The sequence below is a fragment of the Mytilus californianus genome, unplaced genomic scaffold, assembly GCF_021869535.1.
Source record: "Mytilus californianus isolate M0D057914Y unplaced genomic scaffold, xbMytCali1.0.p SCAF_7, whole genome shotgun sequence".
NCBI lineage: Eukaryota > Metazoa > Mollusca > Bivalvia > Mytilida > Mytilidae > Mytilus > Mytilus californianus.
In genome coordinates this window covers 22,052,033-22,064,652 of record NW_026262723.1, presented here as the reverse complement: position 1 = coordinate 22,064,652, position 12,620 = coordinate 22,052,033, and the positions used below count along the sequence as shown (strand labels likewise).

General features: G+C 31.3%; 1 protein-coding gene across 10 annotated transcripts in view; it reads right to left on the bottom strand.

The window, feature by feature from the left end:
- LOC127707660 (uncharacterized) overlaps positions 1-12,620 on the bottom strand; it is a 266,798-nt gene that overhangs the window by 15,440 nt on the left and 238,738 nt on the right. For 6 of the 10 annotated variants that reach the window (XM_052212297.1, XM_052212308.1, XM_052212307.1 and 3 more), the window contains 2 exons: positions 10,131-10,520; positions 7,958-9,156 (listed from right to left, as the gene is read on the bottom strand). The exons of 3 other annotated variants lie outside the window; for them this stretch is intronic. In XM_052212297.1, coding sequence (XP_052068257.1) covers positions 8,709-9,156; positions 10,131-10,520 — 838 coding nt within the window. In that variant the 3' untranslated portion in view covers positions 7,958-8,708. Of the gene's footprint in view, positions 1-7,957; positions 9,157-10,130; positions 10,521-12,620 lie in introns of those variants that run through there. One more of the 10 variants, XM_052212299.1, reaches the window with a different exon arrangement.

The following is a 12,620-nucleotide window of genomic DNA, read 5'->3' as shown; positions in this document are numbered from 1 at the left end:
CCGATGCAAAGACCCTATAAGTGAATCAATATTAAAGCCAAAATATGCAATCTTTAATGACCTGACAACAGTATCGTAACTATATCCCTTCTTAATAAGTCTGTTTAAAGGTTTTGTTAGCTTTTGAGGTGAATACTGACATTTTTGTGCTTTGTAAAGAATATTACCATCAAAGATTGGATGTGAAATACCATAACGTATAAGATGTCTGCATGTTGAGTTATATTTACGAATGATGTCCTTATACCGATGATAAAATTTAGTAAATGTTTTGACTAGTTTATGATATCGAAAACCCTGGTGTAATAATTTTTCAGTAATTTATAAATTTCTCTCGCTAAAATCTACAAGTTGAGATATATAAACACCATAAGATGGTGACAAGGGAACGTCACCATCTAGAAATGGATAATTAACGATAGGAAATGAAAAGTCATCTCTTTTATCATAATTTTTTATATTAAGCTTCCCGTTAATGATATAGATATCAAGATTGAGGAAAGGACAGTGGTCATTGTTAGTATTAGCTTTATTTAAAGTAAGTTCAACAGGATAAATTTCTTTAGTATACATACTGAAGTTGTCATTATCGAGAGCCAATATATCATCCAAATATCTAAAAGTATCGTTAAATTTTTTTATCAGATGTTGTTTCGATGGGTCTTTGCTGATTTTAGTCATAAATTGTAACTCATAACAATAAAAAAACAGGTCCGCAATAAGTGGTGCACAGTTAGTCCCCATTGGCATTCCGATAACTTGACGATATACGGAATCTCCAAAGCGAACAAAAATGTTAATTGGTTTTTAGGTGTACCACAGTATACCATTTACTTACTTTAGCACATGATACCGATTTCAGTAACCACGGTAATTGGGTAATATCAATCATGTTCGAGACCAAGATGTTAGAATACTTAGGAGTGTCAAATCTTAAGGTGGACTTTGCCTGGTGGAGTTAGTTGAAATCTTAGTTTAATGCTGTCATAAATTGTAACTCATTACAATACAAAAACAGGTCCGCAATAAGTGTTGCACAGTCAGTCTCCATTGGAATTCCGATAACTTGACGATATACAGAATCTCCAAAGCAAACAAAAATGTTATCAAGTAAAAATTAAAGGGCAGATATAGTATCAAAGCATGACCAATTGACATAGCTCTTTTGTTTGTTGCTACTAAAAAATGACCTAAAAGAGTTTGAACATATGTATTCGCATTCCGACGTTTTAAATGCCCATTTAATTAGGTGTGTGATTTTTTTCAAAGTTTGTATTATTTTTGGTTTTCAAATATATTGGTCTCGAGCATTACTGAAGAGACATTAAGTTGAAATGCGCATCTGGTATTTAAATTAGAACCGTTTGTTATTAAAATTGAAACTAGTCTGTTTGTTATACTTTGCTTATATTTTAAATCCTACAATTCGATTGCAAATGGTCTACTGCTATAGATACTAAATATAAAAGTGTAAACCATTTATTTTTAAAAACTTCCGTATGAAAAGCAAAATTAATAATCAATTTCATTAATAAGTTCAATAGGAAATAAAAGAAAAATTGCTTACCATTAATTTAAAAGTTCCTTACAAAATACCAAACTTGTTATCCTCAGCTTTCATAGTTTTTTCTGACAATTACACTAAAAACTTCACGGTTATTAGAAACAAACAACAACAAAACCATTTAGAATATGTCCATATGATGGGAGCAAACTTAAAATGGTAATGTTTTCTATACTTCCTCATTGCTATATATGATCGTTAAAAAAATGTCAAGTAGAAGTAAATAAACCAAAATGTTGGAGGAGAATTGACTTTATGATTTAAAATAAATATACATTAAGAATAGAAATAATATATAGCAAATTTTAAGTAGGACATATCGATTAGAATAACCCGTATGATACAAAATTAGTTTACGTACCTCAATTAAATGTAACGATAATGAGATGTTCTAATGATTTCTAATGAGACAACAAACCGCCAGACACAAAACTGATGATAATGTAAACAACAATAATATGTCACCGTGCAGTCTTCAACTAAGATTATCACTAGTACCGGTATATCTAAATGTCAATTATTTCAAATGATAAAACAAACATTCTCATTTATGTAAACATAATAAACAAAAATCAAATGATGCAGAAAACAACCGAGGACAGCCACTGAATCAAAGAGCTCCAAAGTATGGTCAGTCGCATTGTGAATATATCGGGTTGAACATGGTTATGAGTGCGAAGTCGGTTCCCTTGAATCAATTCATAAAAACAAAATGTAAACATTAGTTTGAAAATAATTGATTGATAAGATCGGCACAAAAAACATGAACAAATAGCATAAATTACAAAGTACCGATCTTAGAGTACTCGAAACCATTCAAATCAGTTTGTTAAAATCAAATTTCAACCAATGAATAAATCCTGTTTTCCCTCCTTAAATTATGGACCAATCCCCATCCAATGAATTTAAATCTTACATAGTTGGTCTTGATCGTACTGTATCTGTAGTTTACGGTCGTTAAATTTAACCATAGTTCACAAAGTTATCACATAAATTACCATGTCAACGTTTTACAACGAAATATACAATAATTTTTATAAGATAAAGTATTTTTTTCATAATAGAGTTATTTTGAGAGATGACCACTTGATTATCTTGTTTAAATACAATGGAAAAAATAAATTGATTACAATCAGCCATGATCTTACTCTTTATCAATCTTCATATTTGGTCTTAATTTTATCAGATTGATGTGTCTTTTTTTTATTCCATTATCTTCAGTCATCATCGATATCGAGTCGACATTGTCGATAATATCGACATCAGGTTTTGTCATTGGTGTCGCAACGAAATCGACATCGTGTTATGTCATGGACGTATAAGTTCATCGATATTGTGTCGACAATGTCATTTTCGACGATATTGACAGGTGGTTTAGTCTTGGACATTTATAAATTACTTTCATCAGATACTCTTGAGACCAAAAGTTTGTAAGCACAAATAAATAACGATTCAAGGCATGAACATAACAGCAAGACTACAAGCAGAACTTCAGCAACTATGAATATTCTAGTATCAGGTCTAATTGACATGTGTTTGTTTCTCGAATGACTGAGGACAAATTTGCGAAGTAAATATGTGTTATCTCAAAGGTCTTGTCCTGAGTCGTTTCACAAAACGTCATTTCAATGAGTTAGATATTGATTTTGTCATAAAATTAGAAAAAGACAATTCATGTCAAAATATGAGTTATAATGACTTTGAATTATGTATTGGTCCACTGCAAAGATAACAGCTACAACGACAGATGTTAAACGGACAAGAGAAGTTCTTTTGAATGTATATCGTTCAGCTGTTTGACCTTATGCAATATATATTGCAGTGAGCAAAAAGACGACCACAGCCGTCCTTATGGTCTGTTCAAGTTGGAGGTTTAGTTAGCTATAACCATGTTCAACCCACCATTTTCTTTGGAAAATACCTGTACCAAGTCAGAAATATGGCATTCGTCCTGTTGGTTGCTAAAGTCCTACGATTGATTTAGTCTATGATAGGTACCCAGGATTTAATCCTTTATATGAAGGTTGGCGCCTGTTAAAACGTTTAAATCCGCTGCATTTGTTTGCACTTGTCCTAAGTCAGGAACGTGTTGTTCAGTGGTTGTCGTTTGTTGGTGTAGTTCATAAGTGTTTCTCGTTTTTTATATAGACTGGACAGTTGGTTTTGGCCTACACTAGTCATTTTTTGGCCCTTTATAGCTTGCTGTTTGGTGTGAGCCAGCCTGGCTCCGTGTTGAATGCCGTTCTTTGACCTATACTTTTTACACAATGTGACTTGGATGGAGAGTTGTCTCATTGGTACTCATACCACATCTTCTTATTTCTAGGTAATCAGAATTTAATCTTTTATATCTTAGGTAATCAGGATTTAATCCCTTAATTGGTAGGTAATCAGGATTTTATCTTTTATATGTTAGGTAATCAGGACTTAATCCTTTATATGTTAGGTAACCAGGATTCAATCCTTTATATGTTAGGTAATCATGATTTCATCCCTTATATGTTAGGTAATTAGGATTCAATCACATATTTCTTAGTTGATCTTTAGAAAATTTAAACTATGACCCCAGGATGAAAGAAATCGAAAATACCATAAAACTTGAACAAAACAAATCCTCTCCCCAATTGGAAAAATAACGGTCATAAAAACACTTATAATATAAAAAGTAAACCATTTATTCCTATCCATACTTCGTCCAAATAGTACAAAGCTTAATCCTTTTACTGACAAAACATTTCACTTTATCTGAGATAACAAACCAAAAAAAACTGCAAAGAGACACTTTATCCAAAACCACACTGTTCAGTAGGTCTAAAGATGATAAACATTGAAAACAACATAAAAGGTTTTAAATCAACCTGGATAAGAAGAATTACTACTCTCTTTCAGAAAATTGGAATATTTTGAAAATCCAATTTCTTGGCCATTATAAAAAGCTGAAAAATCATTTTTGGAAAGAAGTATTTGATGCCTAGAATGATCTTCCAAATAAACAAGATAACTCTTACATTAATATATGCAATATATGGAAGACTGATGAAATAAAGATTGGTAATCAATCAGTTTTATATAAAGAGTGGACTAAAAAAGAGGTTTGGCTGATTAATGACTTGTTAGCTAAAAAGTATACAAAATTAAAACTAATTTCCTCACATATCAAGGCTTAATTTTTGCAAAAAAAAAGTTTTTAAAAGAATATAAAATATGCCCCACTGACGTATTAAGAGAAATCGGCCCAATTTTTCCCTCAGTTATAAAAATATTTTTTTAAATCCCCGAGAGGTTCGAGGGATATGTATAATATTTTAAATAGTAAATAGTCAAACCTTCAACTGAAATGTGAACAAAAAGGTCCATAATTCTCAATACAAACTACAATTGAAAAAAATATCCATATATTGCCCTTTTATATTACCAAGAATTCAAAACTGCAGTGGTTTCAATACAGAATAATACATCGAATTTTAGGCATGAATGAACTTCTCTTTAAAATAAAACTGAAAGATACAAATAAAACTGAGGCGAAAGATACCAGAGGGACATTCAAACTCATAAGTCGAAAAAAAATTACTGATAAGTGTAGTTTTGATTGTGTAGTGGTCGACACAAAAGAACATATATTCTGAACTTGTCTATATTTATCACAATTATTGGAGACCTTAACTCCTGGATACTTGAGAAAATAGAAATAGAACTATCTTTAAATATATATTTGGTTTTATTTGGTATTCTAACGAAAACTGATAAAAATGACATAAAAAACTTAATAATTCTGTTGACATTTATATTTATAGAAGCAAATTATCATTGGAACAAATTAATATGATAGCATTAAATAAGTATTTTAAAGAAAATTTATCAATTGAAAAAAAAAAAATATTTTATAAAAATAAAAGACTCAGTAGGGCAGAAAACTGCTGGAACCCTTGGACTCTTTTATTGTCATAAAAAAAAGATAAACAACAGACACTATATATATTATAAAAATTAAAAATATGTATTCTCTGTCCAAGCAGCATTTGTCCTGCAATCATATTCTGCAATGCATCAAACTATTTCAACTGTGTCTTTTTAATATGTTGTATATCTTCTGCCTATATATATTATATTATACATAAAATGTATATAACTTACTATGATGGTCATGTGCAAATAAAAAGAAATTCATTATGAAAAAAAAGGATTTATTCCTTTATATGTTAGGTAATCAGGATTTATTCATTTATATGTTAGGTCATCAGGATTTATTCTTTTATATGTTAGGTAATCAGGATTTAATCCTTTATATGTTAGGTAATCAGGATTTAATCTTTTATATGTTAGGTAATCAGGATTTAATCCTTTATATGTTAGGTAATCAGGATTTATTCCTTTATATGTAAGGTAATCAGGATTTATTCCTTTATATGTTAGGTCATCAGGATTTATTCTTTTATATGTTAGGTAATCAGGATTTAATCCTTTATATGTTAGGTAATCAGGATTTAATCTTTTATATGTTAGGTAATCAGGATTTAATCCTTTATATGTTAGGTAATCAGGATTTAATCCTTTATATGTAAGGTAATCAGGATTTAATCCTTTATATATTAGGTAAACAGGATTATGTATGTTTGGATTCCACACCCAATTTGTCAATATAAAGGAACTATATACAACTGTCGTACAACTGGAAGATGTAGCCAGCTATAAAACCATGTTTAACCCATCATTTTTTTTAGAAATGCCTGTACCAGGTCAGACTTATGACAGGTGTTTCCACTCGTTTCATTGGTTGATAACGTTTGATTTTGGTCAGTGTTTATGGACTTCCCCTTTTTGAATTTGCCTTGCAGTCCGGTATTTTTGTTATACTTTGTTAGGTAATCAGTATTTAATTCTTCATATGTTAGATAAAACTTTCTAATGGTTAATTATTTAATAGCATGATTGCATCTCCATCAGCTAATGTTAACTTTGTCCTATTTTGACTGTCCTGTTTACGTTTTTTCGTGTTTTTGATGCTGCTAAATGATTGAAGTATTCAGCTTTTAAAATTTGTTGGTCTCGAACATAACTGATATCAATCATAAACAACTGCCGTGCTAACTGAAATCGATATAATACGTTATCGGTCGTCCCACTGTCTTAATAAAATTGCATATCACGGCTTTGTGACGTCAAATACGTTGACTTGGCCTTAATAACTTTGACCCGGACATATCAGCGACGTCATAATGTGTGAACCGACGTTGATAAGTTTGACCCGAACTTATCAATTCATCTTCCGGTTTGCTGGTGAAACAAAGAAAACACTTGTTTATATCGTGCAAAATTCGCAAATACAACCCTATAAATCAATTATCTGGTTATCTGCATATTTATATTGTAAAATTTCAGCTGCTCGACACAATATGAAGCCTTTTTTGAACTCGTTCGCTTTGCTTACTCGACAAAACGTTTCATATTGTGACTCGCAGCTGATATTTTACAATATCAATATGCAGACAACCTGATAATCGGTACTTACCATTAAAATCTATTAAGGTAGAAAAATTGGAAACGAGACTTTCTGACATGGAAGATACGGGAACAGTTGGAATTATTCAATGATAATAATCTTTGGTGAACGGATTGAGAATCACGATCATTGTTGTCTGCGCATTTACCACGTCGTCATTGTAGCTGATCGATTTATGCTTACCGAGAGGATTATAGGCAGATAATATCGTTGTACAACAAAACTAGATATGTTCAATCGAAGATGTAAGTTGTTTATATACCGTTATCGCAGGGATTTTGCGACATTGACCACAATTTTAAAGATTAACCTGACAGTTAATCAACATTAACCTGACAGTTAATCAACATACACATGTCCTAGTTCGTTGATCAAATATAAATGTGAATGGTTAACGTTCAGATAAAAAAAGTGACTTCTGTTTTCAATAACAATCAGTTGTTTAGGGAGTAGTCGTGTTTGTCTAGTAAGTCAAAGCTATTTATAAATTATCTTTACACCAGTGGCGCATTTCACATTAGATTATAAACTTTAAAAAACTATTTTGAGCACTTATCCGACCAATGGGCAAATGCTGAAAATGGTTTCTTATTCACTTTTAATAGGAGGACTGTATCATCGTTCCGTTGCAGCCTTCAATTGCACTTTGTGGGAATATATGGATCTGAAACTGACATTGCCTTTTATTAAACTGTATCATAATCACAGCGTTAAACAAAATAGGTCTATCTTATATCTTTAAATTGATTTCCAATATTGTGAAATCGTTGCTAGAAACAATACGACCAGACGTTTTTGTAGGAATTATGTGGGATTCAAGGGAACCTTAAACAATGTGAAAATACATTCAAAAATTTAACAAACAAATACAAAAGAAAACACTTTGAAATAAATATATCTATTGTTTTTATTAAATTGTTTTTGTTCTATTTTCTCTCTCCAATTTCTTCTTATGCTAAACATGTAGTAAAAGATCATTACATGGCATTTTCTATATCGACCCTTGTATTTTCCCTTGACCGTTATCAAGCCCTTGGTTCGATTTTGAAGCCTTTGAATGAAACCAGGACATATGGAAAATGACATGTAAAATTTCATATTTTTATTGTAAATCGTGAGATCTTATGTGAATTACAGACCAATGATCCAAAGCGATGTTGTCTATAACCATTTTATTCAAAAATATAGTGTAATAAATATTCTGATCAGCATTTTTTTTTTATATGCGGTACATGTTTTTTAATAAATTCCGCATTATTTTAGCTCTTTTTCAGCGACAGGGCGTAATTTGGTTGTTAAACAATATACAAATAAAACAGGTGTAAGTTTTTCAACAGATTGTCTTAAAAAGTAAGGATAGTAATAAAGGTTTAAGAAGCTTTACTATCAAGTTTAACACAAAGAATAGAACAACGTTTTCATTATTTTTGCCTGACGATGATAAAATCCATGATGATTCCGGCAAAGAAATTTTATTTAAGTTTATTCTTCTTCGTAATCAAATCCATTGTGAACGGTTTTGATTGTCATTATGGCAAACAATTTCAAAGAATCTCAGACTAAACATAGACAAAATTAAAAAGTAAACAATTGTTAATGATATAGAGGAACACTAAAATATGTTTTTGCCAGTACTTTTGTGTCCTAGTAGATTTGATTGTCTTCCTTTAATGATACATTGTAAGTTGTATTGTCAAACCCTAATTGGTTTTGATTGTTGGTCAGATCAGTATGGTAACTAGCTATATCCCTAACTTTTTCTATTTGTGTCTTATTATCTTTCTTCATATCTGTTGAGGATTCGATTTTTTCTTTATCAATTTCATTGTTAACTTTCTCGTCACCTTGTGCGACACTGAACCTTTTAAACTCTGGTAATACTCCGCTGCTCATGTCTTTATCATATTTCGTCACTGATGGATCGAGAACAAAGTACTCGCTTTGTGCTTCGCCGGTATTTAAAAATTTGCTCTCCGGAACAACAGTGTTTCCTCCTTTGTTTGTAATGGATAGACTTCTTTCAAGATTTGCCATCTCAATTCTTTGGTCAACAGACCGTAGTCTTGTAAACTGTTCTCTATTTTTCTTTGATCTGTAAAATATAAATGTAATAATTGTGATAAAACAAAAATGTTGACTTTTAACAGTATACCAATGGTTAAGAACAATAAGCCCATTTAATGCCTTGAAACTTACTTAAACCCTTACTATCGGCATAATTTATGACGGACCATTTATTTCAATTTTCAAAAATTTACGGCTAAATTATTTTTTCATTTCTCGTGTTACCAAATTTGTGTAAACTAAATATTTTAAATAATTAATATCACTAGATAAAGGCAATGCATACATAAATATCCAATAATATATATATATATATATTGATATAATAAAAAGACGATATTTTCTCATTTGTTTTTGTTTCAAGCTAGCGTATACGTGTGACCGTCCTTTAAAAAAAAGTAAAAAGATGGAAAACAATGAATTATGCATAATAATAATACTAGTTGTTTCACGGATCTCCTTAATTTCTTCCTCTCTCTTTTATCACAAGAATTCTTAAAATTTTCATTGATATCTTTCTTACATAGTTTTACACACATGCCTTTCTTGAAATATCATTAAAAGTGAATTATTTTACTATTGCATGTTGTACTTTTCGACAATCGTTCTTGTTGGTCCTCGCGATCTTGTATTTATTGGTCTTCCCTCTGACTCTATCATTTAGCAAAGTTTTCAAACTTATATAATACGGCTTTGAAACTTAAAACAAGCATGACCCGACCTTAACAGATTTGACTCGGACTTACCACCGGGTCATGATGAGTGACCCGACGTTATATTCTCGTTTGCTGGAAACAAAGATCAATTGTTTCCCTCATGAAATTATTAGGTGATGTGGTTGCAATGACACAAATATCCGTTAAAAAACTTAAGACGAAGATGTTATCAACTATGGATAAATGTACTCCCTTCAACAATGATAAAAAATCTCTAGCAAGCTATATCATACCCCGACATTACAAAATATACAACAATTCAATGAGAACATATGAAATGATATACCCTAATAGATTTTTGGTCTGATGACTTTGGTGAGAACCTTGATCTTTAACTTCTTCTATTTGCTTCTTGTGAACTCTCTCCATATCTGTCGAGGATTCAATTTTATATTCATCAATTTCATAGTAAACATTCTCGTCACCCTCTGCACCACTGAACCTTGTAATTACTGGTAGTTTCCGATTGCTCAAGTCTTTATCATATTTCGTCACGAAGGGATCGAGAACAAAGGCATCGCTTTGTGCCTCGTCAGTATTTAAAGATTTGTTCGTAGAAAGAAAATTGTTTTGTTCCTTGTTTGTACTGGATGGACTACTTTCAAGATGTGCCATCTCAAATCTTTGGTCGACTGACTGTAGTCTTGTCATTTGCTTTCTCTTCTTTTTCTTTGATCTGCAAAATATGTATGTAATAATTGGGAATAAGAGAAAAGGTTAAACATATACTTACTACTTAAATGCTGACCTGTATCTAACTACGCGAGCACACGATTATTAGTGAAAGAATAGAGATTTAATGCCGTGAAACCTTGTCTAAATCTCAACGTCGGCATAAATTATAACAGAAAATTTATTGCGAAAATACAGAACTCCATGCTAATTCAAAAAAGAGGAAAAATTGCAAAACCAAACAAAATCAAACGTTCGGCTATATAAATCAACAGATCAAATGGAACAAAACTGTTGTATCCTTTATCTAGTACATGAATTTTCAGAAAAAAAACTAGGGTGTCAAACCTGATTTTATAGCAAGATAAACCTACGACTAGTACTACAACTATTTTTATAAGCTGTTATATATCCAAACTGACATAATTTGTTAAGGTGACAATAATTGGGATCCAGTAGCAAAACTTTGCTAGCATACATCACAGACAAACAAATACTACTGTCTTAAAAGTACAAACAAAATACAAACAAAGGAATCGGAGCCAAAACTGTGTATACATATATCATAGAAATACAATACAACTAACTAAAAAAATCAATATTTCAGAAAAGGACGCCAACAAGGTACATATTAAGTAAAATTTAAATACAAAGGTATACAAAATGAAAAAAACCTCATGCGTCGAAATCGTATCTCTAGACCAACCTGCACCAAGAACGCCCAAACTCAAAAACTCAAAAGCTGAAAGCACGGATACCGAGCCGTGTCAAGTGACCAAATGGAACATAATAGTGAAAAGACAAATAAAGGGACCAATGAAAAATAAAAAGAATAATACACAACATAAACACCCAAAATCAATGACCCTAGACCACCCTGTATTATTCATAAAGTAGACATTGAAGACCTTATCTATAAGTTTTTGAGAAAAAGGATGAGACGTTCATTAATAAATCACTGACTCAATAAGATTTTGCTTATACACCGATGACGTTTTACAAAGGCTGAGTAGCAATACTGATCTCTTGAATATTCAAAGTGTTGAGAAATGTATACTCCATACGCAGAGGAAATCAGATAATTTCAGATAAGGTAAGAAATTTTATAATTTTTAAATTGAAATCGTCTCGTCTGTCACCATTACAAAAACAATTCAATTTTGATATTCAGGTCTTGGTTAGAAAATACATAAAATAACACCATTACAAACTCAATCCAAATTTTATACTCTTGTAGGTGTCTATAGATGAAAGAAATCTATTATTTTTCTTTTAATTTACCTGTGGTAATATAAAAGTCACAAAAATACGTCACTTTTTGTGGCGTTGATACATTCGTGTGACGCGCAGTTTATACTTCGCCTGTGGTGTCTCGGTGTACTGTCGTTAATTCATGGGAGATGTCTGTTGTGATGTACTATTATATTATTTATTTATGTATTTCTCTGTCCAGAGTGATCTTGCGTTTATATGTACTGTATTCCTGTCACGTAATGTTATCCTTTTTAACATTGACATATATGCGGGAGGTTTGGCTAGCCATAAAATCAAACAAATGTCCTGAACCAAGTCAGGAATATGGCAGTTGTTATCAAGTAGTCCGTTTCTATGTATTTTGGAGTTTGTTTTTGTTGCAGTTCAGTGTTTTTGTTGTTCCGTTGTTTTCCTCTTATAGTTGATGTGTTCCCTCAGTTTTAGTTTGTAACCTGGATTTGTTTTCGCTTAATCGATTTATGACTATTGAACAGCGGTATACTTTTGATGCTTTTATTTGTCGGAGATTCAGATACTGAGATGATCGCTGTAGTCAAATTTGAGGAAAAGGTGTAAAAATGAGTCGCAAATGACATGTATATCAATTAATGGTTTCTTTCTTATTGGGTTACGTGGATTCTGTGGGTTATTCTTCAAAATATATCGTATTCATTTTTTATAATTATCAGATAATTTATGAAGATTAATCATACTAGATAAAATCGGCAAATACACAAGTATTCAATAAAATGAACCTTTTAAAAATTAGTTCGCTGCGCTAAAAACTCAAATTGTGACTCACAACTAATACTTAACAATATCAACATGCCTAAAGTTTAATAATCGGTAT